Consider the following 21876-nt stretch of genomic DNA (forward strand, 5'->3'; position numbering starts at 1 on the left):
GCTAGTTAGCTCAGCAAGTGATATGCGGAACTGCTATTCACCCAACTAGGAACGGCAATTTTCAAAAGAATTTAGTCGAGTAAAATTTCCTAATTGAAAGCTGCCTTAAGTGTGGATAAAAGAATGCATGGTTTCCACAGAACATGTAGAAAAATAGGTGTTTCTGTGGGCATGATTAAGTCAAGGGAGGTAAACAGCATACACATATTTGATTTTGAAATGCATGGGGTACCAATTTTTACTTCCTATTCTCTGTCACCTGAACAAATAGCATTTGCATACACTCTTAGGGGCCGATGCAATACAGTGCGCTCAGCCGAGTGCACTGTATAACCTGCACTCCGACGCGGGTTAAATAAGCGCTAATCCACCCCCTAATGCAATAGGGGGATTAGCGCCTAATTAACCCACGTCGGATGTGGAGTGAATGTAATAGCACTCATCATATGCAAATGCATATGAATGAGCCTATTACTCATTCACTCTGCATGCAAAAAAGTAAATGTGCGTTAATAGCTGAGCACAGGTAAAAGAAGTACAGAAAAGCAGAAAAAACTGCTTTTCTGTACTTCTTTTTTAAAGTAAAAAAAAAAACAAAAAACCTCGGCAGACTGCCGAGTTATGAAGACCAACGCCGGTAAACTCAGCGTCCGTTTTCAGTCTGCCAGTAATGAAAACGGATGCCGAGTTTACCGGCGTCGGTCTTCATAACCGGCAGCTGCGGCGGGGTCGGGTTAGCGCGACCCCCTAATTTACATATTGCATGGTGCCCCCCCCCCTTGCGGGTGTCATGCGCACATTAGGAAAGTGGGCGCTGACTTTTCAGCGCCCGCTTTCCACGATTTAAATTGCATCAGCCTCTTAATGTGTGCATATTGCATTTGGTAATTTTCAAAAAGAAATGATATGAGGTTCTCTGTGAAAAGCTGCATACAATATGTGTGTTAAAACCACCTGTTATTTGCAACTATGTTATTTGAAAATTGTCCCTTATGAAAGCATGTTCTTGTTGAGGGAGCAGAGCTTGCCTCATATAATCTCAGTTCTAGTCCTGTTTTTTTCCTTTTTTTTATATAAAGGTTTCACAGAAGTGATGGTGGAGACTGAAGGTTTTCTTAGCGTGGAGGAAAGCTTCCCCACATTCCTCAACTGCTTTTCTGGTCTGAAGACATATATGGACAATGCACAAGGAAAAGGTGGAGTATAAGACACACACATGCAGCGCAATCCAATAGGAAAGAATGTGTGGTAACACTTTAAACTGTTCAAGTCTCAGAATAATCCGTTTATGTAATGAGTGGTAAAGCGAGGCTTAAATTGAGTAATAATAAAGTGTACAGTTCCTCGACATGGCTGTGTTTCGCACAGGTGCTACATCGAGACGAACACAAAGAAGAATCTCATATCATTATCACGGGAAGGAAACAGACTTTGCAGAATTTAAAAGGAATGCGGCGACATTTGTTCTACACATTTATACAACTTTCTCAAGAACCTGTGCTCTGCATAAATCACAAAGTCCGTTTTCTTCCCGTGATAATGATATGAAATTCTTCTGTGTGTTCCTCCTGACGCAGCAACCATGTGAAACATGGGCATTTATTTATTTATAAACTTTTTTATACCGGTATTCGTGGGTACAGCATATCGGTTTACAGGGAACTCAATGAAATACATGGAACAGGGCGGAGGAAACTGGAGCAACAAGAAGAACAAAACGGGTGGGGATGTACAGGGGAATCTTAAATAAGGTAACAGAAATGTGGAATGTAGTAAATAGGAGTGTAATTAATATACACAATAAGAGTACAGGATAACAAGAGAATACATCTAAGGTACGAGGAGGATTAAAAATTATACAAGGTAACGGGGGGTGCTATATGAAATATTATACATTATACAAGTATTATATGAAGAGTATTATATGAGGAGTATTATACATTATACAAGGTAACGGGGGATACTATATGTGGTATTATACATTATGCAAAGAATGAGGGGTACTGGGCAGTACACAGGGGTTAAAGAGCAAGTGGAAAAGTACAAGATTCAGTAGGGGGGGAAGAGCAAATAACGGAAAACAGGGGTAAGGACGGGGGAGGGAGGTAGGGAGGTAGGGAACCTATTCAGTGTATGCTAATTTGAAAAGCCATGTCTAGCTTTTTTTAAATTTCTGGGTACATGGCTCTAAGCAGAGATCAGGGGGCATAGAATTCCAGAGGGCGGGGCCTGCAACAGATAGGGCTCGCTCTTTTGTGGAGGAGAAGTGGGTAGTCTTAGGGGAAGGTGTGTATAGGATGCCTTTGTAGGCTGATCTGGTAGGATGGCTGGAGGAGAGGAAGCAGAGGGAGTCATCGAGCCAGTGTATATTATGGGTGTGTAGGGTTTTGTAGTATACACCTCCTCCACTGGCACCTGAGGCTCTTCCTACCAGGAGTGGGCCTTTTTGATTTGGTAGTGTGCCTGGTTGGAAGAGCTTCACTGCTGGGGAGTCTGTGGTGTTTCAGGGGGAGGGGAATTTAGATGATGTAAACATATTTTAGGGAAGGGGAGGGCAAATGATTCCATCATACCTGGTACTTTCAGGTTCTTCTGATTAATGGGTCTGGGCCAGCAGGTTGATGTGATCTGGGGGCAGGAGGAGGTGGCAGGACACCTACCAAGACATTATTTTATGTAGTCTTTTTCTAGACAGAGGCCTACTGTAGAATGTATCATGGTAACAAGACAGTGAGCCTGCCACACAAAAAAGGATCACTTAAGGCTTACTCTGCCATATGTACATGCTGGCAGGGTAGGTCTACAGATAATCTGCCTTATGTAGCTGAATATTTTCAGGAGAGGTTTTGGTGGTGGACTAGGGTTTTAGGGTCAGTTTTACATGCACAGTCAGATATACCAACAGCACAGTACACATCAGTGAAGATTGGATGTGATTTTGAATGAGGAAAGATACACAAAGATGAGATTTCTACAATGTTCTCTCGCCCTAGCTTGATAGTACCCAGGCAGAGTTGCATCAAGCTAGGGTGTGAGAACATTGTAGAAATTTTATCTTTGTGATTCATTCCTCTTTCCAAATCACATCCAGTCTTCACTGATGTGTACTGTGCTGTTCGTACGTCTGACTGTGCATGTAAAACTGGCCCCAAAACCCTAGTCTACCACCAAAACTTCACCTCGAGTTACTAGATGACTCTCCTATAGTGGTATAAACAGTTGACTACTATGAAAGCCTTATAAAGAGTCTGTCTATCAGTCTATCTGTCCCACAGGAATACCCCAAAATAAAAAAAATGCCTGCCTGGGCAGCTTGTGAAATAAAAATATCACAGGGTTTGATACATTTAACACACATTATAATAATATACTTATGTGAAGCAGTAAATAGCACACAGTGCAGTAATCCAAAAAATTATCCTAGCCATGTCCCTTTTCTTTATCACAGGTGTTATTCATGCATTTTGATGAATCTAGGCCTTAGTCAGGCACCTAAACCCTTGGAAAATTAATCCCCTTAATCATTAAATATTAGTTTAGTTAAATTTAACTGTGAAAACTGTTATAACTAACAGAAATTATATCAGATTCTTTTGAAAAAGAAAAGAGGAATTACTTATGTGGGATGTTTGTTCTCTGATGATAGTGGATCAATGGAGTTACAAATGTATGAAACCACTGAGACCACTTATTTTCAGAAAAATTAATGTATATTATTAAAAAATATACAGTTAACAGATATTAATCATGTTATTTTCATACCATTGGTTGTTGCTGTGATTTCTTTGTCAGAACTTCTAATATGCAGTCTTCTTCTATTATAATTCTTGTCTGCTGATGGTTCTCGAGGTGGATATGGTTGAACGATCTGTTGATCTACTATGGCCCAATTACCATATCAATGAACAGAAAACAAGCATATTCACATTAAAAAAGGCCACTCATATTTAATTGTCAAAAACAGTAAATCATATAGTTTTTCATAAAATTAAACTGTTATAAAGAACAGTTTTTACTTTTAAATATATTTCCCTATTATATCTAAAAATATCTGTATTTTAAATAGGGAAAATATGCAGAAAAAGCAAGTAAGTCAAAAACTATAATGACGGATTATTATTCAATATTTTATTTTGGTACTCTCAGGTGACATAGTCATGCAGCATATATATACACATTACAAGTCATGTCCTCCTGGAGACATCTTCATATATGACCTTTGAAAACCTCTTTCATATTTTGCAAACTCAGAGATGAAAATGCTACAACTGGCCACATCATATATTTATTTTTATACAGTAGCAACTGTTAAGATTGATAACATGGGGCCAATGTAATAGACTGTAATATTGATAGTACACTTTTTAATGCCAGCTTAGAGCATTATTTTGGGTGCAAACATTACTTCCAATTTATTATCATTTTTGGCGCACAAAAAAAATGAGCTATTCCGCAATCACTTAAAAATAGTGCACTTATATCTATATAAGAATACTAACAATTTTTAGGGTACAAATTACATAGTACTACCTATGTGAAAAGTGTGCAAAAAAAAAAAAAGCAGTATTAAACAACTGTGCTTTTAATGGTGAATTTTTGACATCAGGGTTAGAGTTGAAGTTACATTTAACTCACATCTGCAACAGTTTAAATTAAAACTTCAGTATTAAAAATCTCTAGCCCTCAGGCTAGACAGCCTTTGACCTAGGACCCATGAATCTGGGACCTCCAGGACAGAGAGCTTCTGAATCAGGACCCCTGGACCCAAAACATCTGGACAACAAAGCCTCTGCGCCCCTAGATCCCTGGGCCAGATAATCTCTGACTTGGGATCCCTAGGCCAGATATCCTCTAACCTGGAACCCCCAGACCCAGGACCCATACATCAGAGAATCTCTTAACACAGGACTGCCAATTCAGAAAGTATCTGACCTAGGATTATCGGGCTAAAATGATTAAGAACATAACTAGTACAATTTTGTTAATTATGTTCTTATTGTTTGCTGTACAAGGTTTAGTTAAATTATGTTTTTATTGTTTGATGTAATTTCCAACTGTTGGTTCACTGTAAACCGAACCGATATGTACTTGTACATGATCTTCGGTATAGAAAAGTATTTAAATAAATAAATAAATAACATAAGAACATAAGGTTTGCCATTCTGGGTCAGACCAAGGGTCCATCAAGCCCAGTATCCTGTTTGCAACAGTGGCCAAGCCAGGTCACAAGTATCTGGCAGGATCCCAAGGGGCAAATAGATTCCAAGCTACTTAGCCCAAGAATAAGCAGTGGATTTCTGCAGCTCTCCCTTAATAATTGCTAATGGACTTTTCCTACAGGAACTTGTCCAAACCTTTTTTCAACGCAGTTATACTAATAGCTTTCACCACATCTTCTGGCAATGAATTCCAGAGCTTAATTCTCTTATTAGTTTTAAATGTATTACCCAGTAACTTCATTGTGTGTGCCCTTGTCTTTGTACTTTTTGAAAGAGTAAACAACTAATTAAGGTTTACTCGTTCCATTCCACTCATTATTTTACAGACCTCTATCATATCTCCCCTCAGCCGTCTCTTCTTCAAGCTAAAGATTCCTAACCTCTTTAGCCTTTCTTCATAGGGGAATTGTTTCATCCCCTTTATCATCTTGGTCACCCTTCTTTGTACCTTTTCTAATTCTGCTATATCTTTCTTGAACTGTGATGACCAGAACTGAATATAATACTCAAGATGAGGTCACACAATGGAGCATTACAGAGGCATTATGATATTCTCTGTTTTACTCTTCATTCCTTTCCTAATAATCCCTAGCATTCTATTTGCTTTCTTGGCTGCTGCTGCTGCATACTGAGCAGAAGATTTCAATGTATTTTCAACAATGACACTAGATCCTTTTCCTGAGTGGTGACTCCTAATGTGGAACCTTGCATTTTGTAGCTATAATTTGGGTTACTCTTCCCTAAGTGTATCACTTTGCACTTGTCTATATTAAATTTCATTTGCCATTTGCATGTCCAGTCTCCCAATTTTGCAATGTACATCCTCTTGTGATTTGACAACTCAGAATAATTTTGTGTCATCGGCAAATTTGATCACCTCACTTGTTCCCATTTCCAAATCATTTATAAATATATTAAAAAGCATCGGTCCCAGAACAGATTCCTGGGGCACTCCACTAGTCACTTTTTTCCATTGGAAAAATGTACCATTTAGCCCCTCTCTGGGGCAGATTTTCAAAGGGTTACGTGCGTAGGATACAAGCGTACCCCCCGAAAACCTGCCCCAACCTCCCCTTGCACAAAGCCACGGGACGCATGTAAGTCCCGGGGCTTTGCTAGGGGGGCGTGTTGGGGACGTGTCGGGGGCGGCGCAATGTTCAGGGGCGTGGTGTCGGCCCGGGGGCATTCCAGAGGTGTGGCTGCAGCCTACGAACCAGCCCCCGGAGTGGAACATGGCGCGCCGGCAGCCGGCCCGGCATGCTCAAGTTTCGCCTGCCTCAGGCAGGCATAACTTTTGCAACAAAGGTAGGGGGGGTTAGATAGGGCTGGGGGAGTGGGTTAGGTAGGGGAAGGGAGGGGAAGGTGTGGGGGGGAGGGGGTGGAGGGAACGGAGGCAGGCTGTGCGGCTCGGCGCGCGCATGCTGATGATTTTGCACAGCCTTGCGCGCGCCGACCCCGGATTTTAAAGGCTACACGCGTATCTATTAAAATCCGGCGGACTCTTTTTCGCGCCTGCTGCACGAACAAATGTATGCGCGGGTGTACTTTATTAAAATCTACCCCTCTGTTTTCTATCTTTTACCAGTTGGCAATCCCCAATAGGACACTGCCACTTATTCCATGACTTTCTAATTTCCTAACAAGTCTCTTATGAGGGACTTTGTCAAATGCTTTCCAGAAATCCAGATACACTAAGGCCTGGATTTTAAAAAGGTTACGCGCGTAAATTCTGAAGATTTACGTGCATGACCGGCCTTATGCGCCCCGGGCCTATTTTAAAAGGCCTAGTCATGCACGTAAATCCCCGGGATGTGGATATGCCCTGGGGCATCAGGGAGTGGGCAGGTAGGGCGCGGCTAGAGGCCCTCAGCCAAGCGACCATTTGCCACTGTGCCGGGGGATTGCATGCTGGCAGGGTGCTGGCGTGAGCTACTTGTGCCTGCCTCCTGGCAGGCACAACAGTTAAAATACAAATTTTGGGGGGGTTCGGTTAGGGGGCGGAAAGGCTAGGGGAAGGGGTAGGAAGGTCAGGCTAGGTGCACCCCTTGCGCGCGCCAACTCCTGATTTTATAACATGCAAGTAATAATTTTAGAAACTGTTTGGACTGCCATTAAGTCTATTTCTTCTTTAGTGGATGTTTCTTCAGATATGTTTCGACGCACTTAGGATTTAGAAGGTGTTGTTGCCTCTCATGTTAAAAAATTTGAAGCTATGGATAATCAAATAGCTTCAATCCAGTGTTCAATCTAACCTAGTTCAAGGTGGGATTATTCAAGCTAAGAAATTTGAAAATGTGGAAAATGCCTTAAGATATTTAAATCACAGAATGGTGAATTTCCCTAAAGTTTCTATTCTGCATCTGTTGATGTGTTTAAAAGATATGCATCTGGGAAGCCTTACCGTGGAGACTGCACCGAAAGGAGCGAGGGCGAAAGGGATTGAGTGTTGGTGAGCTTGAAAATCTGTCTCCCGCCCTCCTGACGTCATCCAGGCCCGAAGACGGCTGTGCCTATTTAAAGATCTGCTCAGCGGCACGCAGCCGAAGTCGCGCACCAAAGGGGCACGCCCTGGGGAAGATTTTGGAGAGAGAAGGTTTGTCATCACTTTGATGGGGAAAAAAAAGGAAGATGAAGATAGTGGCATCTACACCCATGGTAAAGGAACTGAAAGGCCCAAGGGATACTCATCTAGGGGCAGATTTTCAAAGGATTTATGCGCGTAGCGTGGTTACATGCACCAGGCCTATTTTCAAAAGGCCCAGTGGTGCACGTAAAGCACCGGTATGCATGTAAGTCCTGGGGCTTGAAAAAAGGGGCGGGGCATGGGCGAGGTGGGGCAGTCCAGGGGCGGGACTGGAGCCTCCAGGCACAGCGGCCATTTGACGCTGTGCCTGGGATCGCAGGCCAGCTGTTGGCTGGTGCACGCAACCTACACCTGCCCAGAAGCAGGCGCAACTCATAAAATAAAGATTAGGGGGTTTTTAGGTAGGGCTGGGGGGCGGGTTAGGTAGGGAAAGGGAGGGGAAGATTGTGGGGGTGAAAGGAAAATTCCCTCCAAGGCCACTCCAATTTCGGAGTAGCCTCGGAGGGAACGGGGAAAGCCATCGGGACTTCCCTAGGGCTCGGCGCACGCAAGGTGCACTAGTGTGCACCCCCTTGTATGCGCCGACCCCGGATTATAACATGCACGCGCATGTTATAAAATCGGGCGTACATTTGTGCGCGCCGGGTTCTGCGCACGTCTTAAAATCTGGCCCCTAGTGCAGAGGGTGAAGATTTAGGTTATTTGTTAATTGCTGCTTTAAGAAAAATGCCTCATATTGACTAGTAACTGGAATAGGAAGGCCTGAAGAGAGAAAAATGCCAAGGCTGGGAATGGTGTGAGAGTGCAGAAATAAATGTGAGATAAAGAAAGTTAAACAAGAAACAAAGTACTGGGTATTGGGTAAGCAGGATGTGTGACGTCTGAAAGGCGCATGAAGGAAATGTACCAGCAGACGTAAGAGATGTGAGAAGGGAAGGGGTAGAATTATGAGAACCATGTTTAGCAGTCTATAAAAGAGTAATGTAAATTTAAAACGATGAGTAAATGGCATTGCTCACAAAACAGTATATTCTGTAAGTTGGGACTCCTTTACTACTATAAGGAAAACATAATATTGATTTTCCTTTTAGATTCCTCTATCCTATTTTGTATGTATGCATGAAATAAACAAAGCCTGCCAGCTTTTATAAGATCTCTAAGCTACATAATAAATGTTATGTTATGAAACTGAAAGTCTGCTTCACCACTGCCTACCACTGGGAGGAAACTAGGCGGGGTAAATTCAGGGTTTTAACATTTTTATGATCCCGTTCAACATTTGGTGGAGAATGTGGGCACTGCAAGGCACGGCAACTGAACTCAAGCATGGCTGTTTCTCGGGCATGGGCAGACTGAACTCCCTCTGGTTTCAGGCCCGGGGGGGGGGGGGGGGGGGGGGGGGGGGTGCTTCGGACCTTAGGTAATTTCTTGCTTTTCCTTGCTTTTCTCAATCAAGATTAGATATAAGGCTGAGATATTTCTTTAGTTGCCAGCCTTCTGCCAGGAGATATATGCCCTGGGCAGCTTTTGCATGAGAGATTTACGCCTCAAGGCAGTAAACTCCCTGAGAGATATACGCCTCAGGTAATGAATATTTCTTAGTAACCCCAACATGATCAGATGAGATGCGGTACCATTGTGATTACGGGATGAGATTGAGGTAAGCAAAAAAACTGACGAAATCGCACTCGCTATCAACATAGGGGTAAATTACATTAGTCGAGGTACAGGGTCTGACTAATTAAGACCTAACGGAGCCATAGGCACGATTAGGTACCACGTGAGGTACATGGTCCACGTGAGTATTTTCCTTTATTTTTGTGAGGTATGTGAATATTTTTATTTACATTTATTGTAGCTTGAAGTTGGTATTTGTTTTTTCTAGAGCATTCTTAGTTTAAGTTAATTATGTCACAAGATACAGGATTCCCCAGTCCCCTAGCCTTAGTTTGTGAATTGTTTCCACATAAAGTTAAAAGCATTACTAAGCATCCGGCAGTTTTTCTTCCCAGAGTCTCTCCCATCCCCCTTACGAGAGCAAAGAATCAGAATTTAACCCTTGGTTAGGCCATAGTGCAGGGAGCCTTACATTTGTTTGTTTTTATAGTTTGTAAAAAGATTTGAATGTTGTCCATAATAGCTAGTTTTGTTTGAAGACTATAGTTTCTCAGCCTCTGTCTCTTGGTTGTTTTGGGAAAGAATCTATATGGCGGGATGAGGTGAAACATACAGTTAGTTTCCAGGTGTCTTTCTCTGTGAATGGAGTGGATGTTTGAAACTGTTTATACAGAGATAAGATTCCTTTTACTTTTCTGCTTTAATAAACTGAAAATCCCGTGGTTAGAACAGATTAGGATTTCTTTCTTTAGGTAAAATATTCACAGTAGTTTCTTTAGTACATGAAAACGTTTTCCCAGGTGATTAGACTTAAAAAGAAAGCATTTTTATTATTTGCCTTTACTTTGGATAGCTTTATGACCACTATTTGCTGAATTAATATTAGAATGTTCAGTTTCTAAGGGTGTGCATTCGTTTTGAACTTATATGTAAAACGCTACTTATTTTTTTTTTAACTTAAAAAAGTGATGAGGCGAAAACGATCGGATTTCCAACTTATTCAACATAGCTATGTTGAATACGTTGGAAATCGCGATCGTTGATCCTAAATAAAAATTTAAACCCCTCACCCTCCTTAATCCCCCCCAAGACTTACCTCCTGACCTCCCCAAGCTGGCCAAAAGTTCCGTTTGTGTCCAACGAGGGGTCCGGGAGCGGAACTGCGGTGGACCACGTGACGGCCGCGTCACTCCGACGTGACGCGGACGTCATGTGCTCCTCGCAAAGGAATAAAGGAATGGCTTCCTGACTCCCCGCTGGACCACCAGGGAGTTTTGGTAAGTCTTGGGGGGGATTAAGGAGGGTGAGGGGTTTAAATTTTTATTTAGGGAACCGGTGCACGTATGGACATAGACTCAACTTATGGAATTCTCCATATGTCCATATTGACCAAAATTGACCCCCTTTTTCGACTTATGGACTTATGAACATAAACCTTTTGTCTGCACATCCCTATCAGTTTCAATAGAACTGTAATTTCACTGTAACCCTTATCTTAATTTTGTTATATGAAAGACTTTATATTTTCCCAGGTTGACAATACAGCTTTTTCTGTGAGATGTGATGTTTGAAGATGACATTTTTCCCAGTTTGATTACTTTTCATTTTTAAACAGATCTATTTCAGTTCTGATTTTTGTTTTATTCTGGATTGATCCAAACACTTTCAAACACTTTCCAAACACTTTTTGGTCTAGTTTTTGAGCTCAAATATGTGTTAACAAGCCGTTAAGCCCGTTAAAACGGGCTACATTAAAAAAATTTTTCAGTCCATTTTCAAACTCAGCACCCTTCTACATTTTTTCTCCCTCACTCCCCCTTCCCCTCGTTCACTCACCCCCTTCCCTCCACTCAGTCTTACTCACCCTCTGTCTCCCACTGCCTCCTTCCCCTCACTCTCACCTCCCTCCCCTTCCCTCAGTCACTCCCACCTCTCTCCCCTTCCCTCAGTCACTCCCCACCCTCTCTCAATCCCATCCCCTCTCCCTCAGCCCTCCTCCACTCCTTTTCTCTGCTCCACAACTTCTTACCCTTCCACTTACTCACATCCCTCTGTCTCTCACCTCCCCTTCATTCTCTCTCTCCCCTCACTCTTCCCCACCCCCTCCCTCCCTCCCACACACTCACTCCTCCCTCTCATGCCCCCTCCCCTTCCCAGTCACTCCCACCTCTCTCCCCTTCCCTCAGTCACTCCCCACCCTCTCTCAATCCCATCCCCTCTCCCTCAGCCCTCCTCCACTCCCTTTTTCTCTGCTCCACAACTTCTTACCCTTTCACTTACTCACATCCCTCTGTCTCTCACCTCCCCTTCATTCTCTCTCTCCCCTCACTCTTCCCCACCCCCTCCCTCCCTCCCACACACTCACTCCTCCCTCTCTCGCAGTCCCTCCCTCTCTCTCCCTCCCTCCTCCCACTCAGTCCCTCCCTCTCACTCAGTCTCTCTCTCTCTCCTCCCTCCCTCTCACTCAGTCTCTCTCTCTCCTCCCTCCCACTCAGTCTCTCTCTCTCTCTCTCCTCCCTCCCTCTCACGCAGTCCCTCTCTCTCTTTCCTCCCTCCCTTCCTCTCACTCAGTCCCTCCCTCTATCTCTCCTCCTTCTCTCCTCCCTCGCTACTGGCCGTCGCCGCCGCCACTGCTCCTCGTCGCCGCCGCCCGATGCCACCGCCGCCGCTCCTTGTCGCCGCTGCCACTCGACAACGCCGCCACCCGATGCCACCGCCGCCGCCATGTTAGTGAGACCGACGTGCTTGCCCGCACATGCGCAGTAGAGCTGCTCTCTACTGCGCATTTGCGGCACGTCAGTCAACCTTCATTTATTAGGTTGATTGTTGTTTGTCTTTTGTGCAATGAATGAATTTATGAGGCAGTTCAGTGAAATTTATGTTTCTATGTAATGTCTGAACACTCAAGTTGTTTGTGATTCTGACTATTGCATGTTAACTAATAATAAAATGGGAATATTATAGTAATAGTATAAATGTAGGGAATAGCAGGAAGTTATAGACATGATGGAATCTTCTCACTGATTAATTTGAATTTGTCTTGCTCTCATACTAGGTTTTTGATCAGTAACATACACATCTAACTAATGATTTAAGAGGCCATGCATCGATGTCAAAAGAAAGAAATACACCATACTGGGAGAACTGTACACGTCATATGTTATTGATTTCAGAAATCATCCCATCCTTTCCATCCTTTGCCACAAAAGTCATCTTGCACCCTTCATTATATGAACTGAAATGTTGACACTTCTTGCCTGATTTTCTCTTTATGTTTGTCTTGTTCTATGGCTTACCCGTATCCTGTTTTCTTTGCTTTTATGAGTCAATGTACTTTAATTTGACATGTGATAACTGATATACCTAGTAGGGGTGTGCATTCATTTGCAGTGTATTGGTAATATGCAACGTATAGGGCCATATTCATTGTATTCGTGGGGAAGCGAAATGTATCGCGACTCCCCATGAATACAACAAATCTTCACCGAATTATTCGGCCATCTAAAGGAGCGAATTTAAACAAATCCCCCACCCTCCTGACCCCCCAAGACTTACCAAAACTCCCTGGTGGTCCAGCGAGGGGTCCGGGAGCCATCTACTGCATGCACGCCATCAGCTGCCGGCATTCAAAAAGGCGCCGTTAGCCTTTGCCCTTACTATGTCACAGGGGCTACCAGTGCCATTGGTCGGCCCCTGTCACATGGTAGGAGCAATAGATGGCCGGCACCATCTTGTGCTCCTACCATGTGACAGGGGCTGACCAATGGCACCAGTAGCCCCTGTGATATAGTAAGGGCAAAGGCTATTGGCGCCATTTTGAATACTGGCAGCCGATGGCCCAAGTGCAGGGTGTCGCTCACAGATCCCCGCTGGACCACCTGGGGGTCAGGAGGGTCCCCCAAGACTTGCCAAAAGTCCCTGATGGTCCAGCGGGGGTCCGGGTTCGATCTCCTGCACTCGGGCCGTCGGCTGCCAGTAATCAAAATGGTGCCGATTGCCTTTGCCCTTACTATGTCACAGGGGCTACCAGTGCCATTGGTCGGCCCCTGGTTAATAAGTTATTTTGACTCCAAATGTTTATAATGGTATGAAATTGCTTTAAAAAGTTTTCTTAATGATGTGGCTTCCCATAATGTGGACTTAACTTGTTGGAATTACATATAATATTTTTCTTTCTCTTACAAATGTATGTAAGTTTACATGATATATTGGTGATGTAAATCCAAATTTGCTTATTTTCTTTTCCATTTTAAAATGTACTAGAAATTTAATAAAGTATAAATTAATAAAAAAAAGATATGCTTCTGAGATTTTAAAAATTTCCCTTGAAGCTATGCTAGAAAGTAGCTAAGGCTTACATCCTTCCAAATAAATCTTCTGCTCAAGATATGGAAAGTGGCCACGGAAAACCTCTTGATTTAACTAATTTCCTAGAAAATTCTTCTGAGGTTACTACCTGGGGATTAATATCCTTATTCAATAAACATACACACGGTTAATGCAACTCCAACATTGCTCTATGCTTCAACGGCAAGAGGAAATGTGGAAAAAAGGATTTGCATCCACATAAAAACAGGGGAGTAGCTTGCTTGTTACAGCGGTTACTACCCCAAACCAAAAATGCCTGATACTTCACTTTCAATGCATATCCAGCATAGCTCTCTGCTTCAACGGCGGGGGGGATGAAGAAAAGATTATTTATATTCAGACAACTACCAACAAGGTCTGAATTACATAGTCTGGGTAAACCAGCGTGGGAGTAGCTTGCTTGTTACGGCAGTTACTACCCCGAATCAAGCCTGATACTTCACTTAGAATACATATCCAGCGCAACTCACTGCTTCAACAGCAGGGGGAATGAAGAAAAGTTGATTTGTATTCAAACAACCAACAAGGACTGAGTTGAACAGGCTGGGTAAACAAGCATGGGAGTAGCTTGCTTATTATAGCAGTTACTACCCCAAACCAATTAGCTAGTTACTTCACTTAGATGCAGCTCCAGCACTGCTATCTACGATGGCGGGGGTGGAAGGGAAATAGAACAAAAAAAGTTATTTAAAGGGACAAGAGTAACAGAAAAGTATGAAAAAAAAATAAGTGTGAAAGCTTGCTGGGCAGACTGGACCATTTGGTCTTCTTCTGCGGTCATTTCTATGTTTCTATAAGTTTCATCTAGAGGGACACTTTTGGTTTCTTTTGTCTTCTCTCAGAACCATGATTCTATATTAAGATTGTTTTCTCATAATCGAGCTACTCCTTTTTTGGTCAAAAACTTTGGATTTATCCAGATATTTTTTTTTTTTTATTTTTATTTTTAATTTTTTATATACCGAAGTTCTTGCATCGGATACAAATCACTCCAGTTTACATAAAACAGTGAGATGCCCAAACGGAAGGGGCTTTACATATAACTATAAGACAACAAATAATATAACTCATGTGACCCAAGAACTCAGGAAAAAATTTCTTGCCATGTGCCAAGAAGTTTTGGCTTCTGGCACTCAATTTTTTCTTCATTACCCGTGTAAATGTATCATGTAATATTCTTCCAGGAAGCATTTATATTTTGAATTTTCTCAACTGGACTCTCGTGCAAATAGCGACTAATTTTTGTCGACTTAGGTAGAAATTGTATAATGATGAGGTAACCTCTCAGTTTATTTTTATTTTATTCCTTTGTCTCACTCCTAACTTTCTCCACCTCCTTTATTTACTGAATATTTGAGGGTTATTTCTTATTTATTTATTTATTTATTTATTGGAATATATATCTTAATGTTACGATGTATCCCTCATGTTACTGTACAAGATTCCTTGTGTTATTATTTAAATTTCATAAATAAAAAAATTTAAAAAAAGATTCAGTGCTCACATTTAATTCAGTGCACTTTTTAACTTCATTCTATTTTAGCAAACTTTTATAGTGCACATTATTTTAATTGCCATTCATATCATTAGATTACTACATTGGTAGTACAGCTCAGCTCATTTTTAATATGGCAATCAAAAAAACCCAAAAACATGCACTAACTTGTAGCAAGATTTTAACATTAATTTCATTACTTCAGCCCCAGAGCTGAAACATTAAAAAGCATTAGAAAGTAAGATTAATTTCTTAAATGAATAAGAAAGCAGAGTTGCTCACCTGTAACAGGTGTACTCTGAGGACAGAACAATGTTAGTCCTCACACATGGGTAACATCATCAGATGGAGCCCTGATGCAGAAAACTTATTTCAAAGTTTATAGAACTTTGACTAGGCAAACTGCGCATGCCCCGCATACCCTATACCACACAGGGTCCCTTTTCAGTCTTGTAACACTACTATAGTACATTCTAACAGGTGCCACAATAGGTTCAGTTACAATATATTAAATAATGCAATCGATTGTTTAGTGAAAACGGTCATGACCAGGTGTGCCTGTAAGGTACTATTCACAGATAATATACATAATCTTTGTGTTTTACAATTACGTTTGATGTGAAATAGAGTTGTTAGACTATTTTAATGCACATTCTGAGAATAGTGCTGTGTGCTGGTGCTTTTCTGCCTATTCTTGTTTATTTTCTATTCTCCGGTCTCTTTATAAAAAGCTTGTTTAAAAAGCCATGTTTTAAAACTTTTCTTAAAGGTTTTGAGATCCCTTTGTACTCTGATCTCTAGAGGCATTGTGTTCCAAAGTGTGGGGCCTGATAACGATAAGGCCCTTTCTCTCACGGGTTAGTTTTGCTGTCTTTACTGAAGGAATGGTAAAAAGTGCTTTGATTGCTGAACAAAGGTTTCTGTTTGGGACGTGTACTCATAGTGCTGTGTTTAGCCAGTCCGATTTTTCATCAAGTATTAGTTTATTTATGGTACATAAGACTTTGTATTTTATTCTGTGTTCAATAGGTAGCCAATGCAATTCAGCTAGGGTTTCAGTTATATGGTCCCTCCTTCTTTTTCCGGTTAGTATTCTAGCTGCTGTGTTTTGAAGTATTTGAAGTGGCCTTAATGTTGTATTCAGGAGTGCTAGTAAAAGTGCATTACAGTAGTCAGTACTGGAGAAAACTAGTGCCTGAAATCAGCTGGTGTTAGTAGTGGTTTTAGTCCAATGACAGGTTTCACAACTTATTTGCTGACTCATTTCTATATATTATCTAGAATTTTCCTTTTCAATATTAATGTATGAGTAGGTATCTGTTTCTGGATATTTTTTATAAAAATTAATTAATTCTCTGATGTTTACCTATAGCAGTGATTTCAAATCTTAATGATAACAATAAACATAACAGTGAGACACAATATTCAGTATAGCTGATATGAAACAATAAAACATGCCTTTGAATTGTTTTTCTGATTAGTCATAGAAGCTAATTAATTTCTATGACATGTTCCTTTTTTGCACAAAACACATATTATAGGGATCTCTTCACCATCACAATATCTGTAGGGCGGATTCACCCTGGAGGAACAGAGGTCCCCTGCACTTTGAAGGAATGTGGAAACTCCGTGAGAATAAGAGTTGAGATATAGATATCAGGCACTTATGAGTATAACAGGAAGGTGATTCGGGAGGCTTGTGAGGCGTTAGTTTGCTGGAAATTGTAAGAGGGTGGCTGGTTTTGACACATGAGATGCCCATAATAGTGTATCTGTGGAGAATATTATGAGGTGAATATGGACATGAACAGACAAGTGAGAACATAATAGAGATCGGGTGATGGATGAACAATTGAAGCAAGGGTGTGTCCCCCAAGAAGATCGTTACAGAGGGATATTAAGGAGTGAGTTAAGAAATACCCCCTGAGGAAGCCCGAACGGGCGAAACAAGGCATCTTGTTGGGAAGAGTGTGTTAGTAGGGAGACATTGGGGATATTACAAGTTTTGAATTTTAATGTATATTTTTATGGTGAGGTATGTCATGTGAATGTGATATGTATGATGAGAATGTGTGTATGTTATTGGGTTTGGAGGGATAGTAATGTTTAGGATGTTCTCTGACATGTCCATAATGATATGTATGATATATATGATATATGTGAATAATATGTAATGTGTGTTATATAACTGGGATTAATAATAATAAAAAATTGTTTGGAATAAGAATATCATATGTGACACATTTTGATGTACTTGAATAGTATATGTATAAATTTATGTGTACAAATTAAGATATATGGTGGATATTGTAAAGGTGAAGAGATCCCTATAATATGTGTTTTGTACAATGTTAAGGGGATTCTGTTATTGTCTCTCAATATTTATACCAGAAAATGTTCCTTTTTTGAACAGCTTTACGCTACTCCTGCAAGTCAACCTATAACTTCCAACATTTGGGGGATAATTTTCAAAAGGAGTTATGCGCATAAATGTAACTACTATTGTAGCAATTTTCAAAAGCCATTTACTCGAGTAAAATGCACTTTCGCGAGTAAATCCTATGGACAATTCGATGGCATACATTGTAACAATTTTCAAAAGCCCACTTACTCTAGGAAAGTGCATTTACTCGAGGAAAACCCAGTTTTCCTCAAGTAAATGATTTTTAAAATCAGGCCCACTGTGTCTTACCAAAATTAGGTACCTCTGTTTTTTGCCTTATTTGGTGAATATTTTCTTTGTTTCGTTGATCTGAAGCATCGCAAAATTGTGATGAGAAAATATCGAATCTGTCAGGATGTTGTTCTGACTCCTCTGAAGTACATAGATTAGATTGGCGTGAGGATTTTTCATTTCTGTCACTCATCAACCTTACCGTCTTAGCAAAGAAATAGAATTTGTTAAAGAGAAATGAAACATTTAAAGTAATCCAAACAAGTGATGGAAGGTCAATAGACATAAAAGCAAACAAGTAAACTCTCCTAAAAAGAAATATTACTTTATCCATTTTTTGTTTGAATAAATCCTCTAATATAGGGGTAGATTTTAAAAGAAGCGCATGTGGCCTACATGTACGTGCGCTACGCGGTGCGCGCACATGTTATAAAATTGGGGGTTGGCGAGTGCAAGGGGGTGCACAATTATGCACTTTGCACGCACCGAGCCGTGCTGCCTTCCCCCATTCCCTCCCAGGCCGCTCCGAAATCGAAGCGGCCTGGAAGGAAATTTCCCTTCCCCCTAACCTGACCTTCCCACCCCTTACCCTAACCTTTCCTCCCCCTAGCCCTACTCTAACCCCCCCCCCCAAATTTTTAATTTACCTTTTGCGCCTGCCGGCCAACTGCCAGCACACAATCCCAAGCACAGCAGCAAATGACCAATGTGCCTGGAGCCTCTGACCCTGCCCCGGACCACCCCGCCCATGCCCCGCCCCTTTAGTAAAGCCCCGGGATTTACACGCGTCCCAGGGCTTTACATGCATCGCCGGGCCTTTTGAAAATAGTCCCAGCGCGCGTAACCCTTTAAAAATCCGGCCCATACTATATATATGTATTATTCATGAATGTGCTAAAATATTAGGCTGTGAACTTCTAAAAATACTGTATATCAAGGGGACAACTTTCAGACTTTTTGCAGAATTTGTAAGTCCAAGGTTACTGCCAAGCTCATTTTTAAAAAGAAACTCCCTGAGGAGTTTCACTTTGAAAATTTGCCAGTTCACACGCTGTGGGCACTTGCCAAAAGGTATGTATAGTCATTGTTCCTTGTTGATTTAACCTGTTCTCTTTTCTCTGTGGGTAAAAGTACACACATTCTAAAACAATGTGTGCTTTTACCTCTGCTGAGGGGGGAATGTTCAAAAAGCTTTTTTTATACAGATAAATATGTGCTTATCTGCATAAAAAGCTTAGAAAATTGCCATCATAGTCTGAAATCATCACTAAAATCTTTCTAGTCTTGAGGGTGATGCACTAATAAACAGAGGCAAAAATACCTGATACCTGGAACATAATGAATGGTGCAAACCAAACAGTCAAAATATAAATATAAATATACTATCCCACATACAAGAAACAAAAAGTACTATTTTAAAAGCATTACATCAAAAAGATATTACATAAAATTATAAACAAGTGAATACAATAACATGTTAAAAGAAGCCAACACTGCCATGTTTCAGTTAATGTCTGCATTAGAGGCTGAACATTTGATCTATAAAAATGCAATAAAGAAAATAATTCAATGCATCATTCTAATACAACTAACAAAGCATAACATTAATATATAAAATAAGCAGGATAACAAAAATATACCTTATATTTGTAAAAAGAAGAGCAGCAAAGAACAATAATAATAGTATCCCTATGGTACTTGAGTAAAAATAAATATAACATTAAAAATTATGAAAAACGAAAAAGAACTAATATAAAAACGAAAAAGAAAACAAAAAAGAAAATTTAAATTTAAAACATAAATAAAATACAAATTAAAAAAAGAATGTTAAAATATGTAAAAATACATTAGAAATATAAATATGTATATGCATAGCCCATGTCTTGTTTGCAATCTAAGCCTATTACCTAAAAAAACATCTCTTTACTGCAGAGAATCAGGGGAGGAAGTTATAAGACCTAAATATTCAGACATCAATATCTAAAGTGAAATGAAAAAAATATTGTAAAAAGCATAGGTGCCAAGAGGGAAAGGAAAAGGAAGAAAGATAAAGGAAAGAAGGAAGAGAGCAGGAAAGGAATGGAAAAGAATTAGAAGGCAAAAGGAATAAGGAAAAGGCAGGAGAAGAGGGAACAGGAAAGAGGGTACAAAAAATGAGACAAAGTAAGGGGGGAAGGGGAAAGTGATAAAGGGAGAGGAAGAAAAGAAGAGAGGGATACCATAGAGAAAGGGCAGAAAAGGAGAAAGAGAAGGTGGGAGGGGAAGTGAGAAAGAAGTAAGGGAAAATAAGTATGGGAGCTTGCTGGACAGACTGGATGGGCCGTTTGGTCTTTCTCTGCCGTCATTTCTGTTTCTATGGGGCAGATTTTAAAATGTACGCATGTGGCGTACATTTGTGCGCGCAACCCGGCGCATACAAATGTACGCCCGATTTTATAACATGCGCGCGCAGCCGCAATTTGCATCTTAAAAGAAAACAAATACATTTCATAAAAGCAAGTTTGCTTACCGTAAATGATGTTTTCCGTACATAGCAGGATGAATTAGCCATGCTATCTGGGAGCGCCCCCTGGCGGCTCGAGGCAGGAACTTCTCCTAGCACAAGCAGAGCTTTGCTCCTGCACGCCTGTGTGGTGCCTTCTTCCCGCGCGATTGCTGACATTATCTCAGTTGGACTCAAAGCACAGAAACAGAGTGCAGGTAAGTAAGGTAGAGTAGGAAGAGGTACAGATTGTCCAGGGAGGAGGGAGGGAACGCATGGCCTGCTTTACCTCTTTGGGGCGCTTGGGCTCTCGGCCTGGCAAAGAGTGCGCCAAATGCTTGAGGGCACAGGAGCCTGAAGTGGCATTTTCCTCTTCATGGAGCCGAGTGATCTTCGTGGACCTCTGCCGCTGAGCCCCAGAGGACATCCTCCCGCAGTCTCGACAGGCAGTCATATTGTGGTCTGGCCCCAGGCATAAGTAGCAGTAATTATTTCCATCAATGACGGACATAATTTTATCGCACTGACAAAATTTAAATCCTGGGGCTTTTGGAGCCATGATAGCACTTAAAAGTGCTATTGGCGATTCACTCCCACCCCCATTGGGAAAGGCAAAAACTGAGATGATGTTGGCAATCGCGTGGGAAGGAACTACGCTGGCGTGCAGGAGCAAAGTTCTGCTTGTGCTGGGAGAAGTTCCTGCCTCAAGCGGCCAGGGGGTGCTCCCAGACAGCATGGCTAATTCAGCCTGCTTACCTGGGGGGAAAATACATTATTAAAAGTAAAGTTCTACATAATCTCACCGTATTCCAGGAATCTCCCAAAAGATTAAAAGGTGAATTTTACAAGCCTGACGTGCGCATCAATCGGAGATGCGTAAATAAGTCAGGCTTGTGCATGCAGATTGGATTTTAAAAGCTGGTGAGATACACACATATCTCCTACAGTGTGCACATCTAGAAAGTTTTCAAAAAGGGGCAGGGCAGAGCCTGGGCATTTCAAGATGTGAACCTGAGATGCGCACGTAAATACGCGACCTGGCACACGCCGAGGCCATATGCCATGTAACTTTACTTCTGCTATGGATGCTGTGCAAGTTAAAATTTAAAGAAAAATAGGGAGATTTGTGAGGTTGTAAGTGCTGGGGCTAACTGAGGGGAGTGAGGGCTATTAAACTATGGGAGATTGGAGGACCTCTCTCTTAACTGGGAGAACTGGGAATTAACTGATAAAACTGGGAACAGTGTTGGTGCGTGCCCCTTTTAAAATCCCCTGATTTATGCAGTAGAAGGGGGATTTATGTTCCCATAAAATTTGGCGCCCATGTGCGTGCGGCCAGGATATATTATCACGTGCACATATATGTACTAAAGTTATAAAACAGCTGTGTCCCTGGGTGTGGGCCAACGCAGTGTGCACATATGCGTCTGCGCACCT

At 41.4% G+C, this 21876-nt stretch overlaps 1 protein-coding gene across 2 annotated transcripts in view; it reads right to left on the bottom strand.

Annotated features, from left to right (window-relative positions):
- The window catches only part of C4H3orf67 (chromosome 4 C3orf67 homolog), a 479946-nt gene that overhangs the window by 236255 nt on the left and 221815 nt on the right, over positions 1–21876 (bottom strand). For both annotated transcript variants that reach the window (XM_029600997.1, XM_029600998.1), the window contains 2 exons: positions 17976–18162; positions 3763–3879 (listed from right to left, as the gene is read on the bottom strand). In XM_029600997.1, the coding sequence (XP_029456857.1) occupies positions 3763–3879; positions 17976–18162 (304 nt within the window). The remainder of the gene's footprint in view (positions 1–3762; positions 3880–17975; positions 18163–21876) is intronic.

This window comes from Rhinatrema bivittatum, chromosome 4 (genome assembly GCF_901001135.1).
Source record: "Rhinatrema bivittatum chromosome 4, aRhiBiv1.1, whole genome shotgun sequence".
Classification (NCBI taxonomy): Eukaryota; Metazoa; Chordata; class Amphibia; order Gymnophiona; family Rhinatrematidae; genus Rhinatrema; species Rhinatrema bivittatum.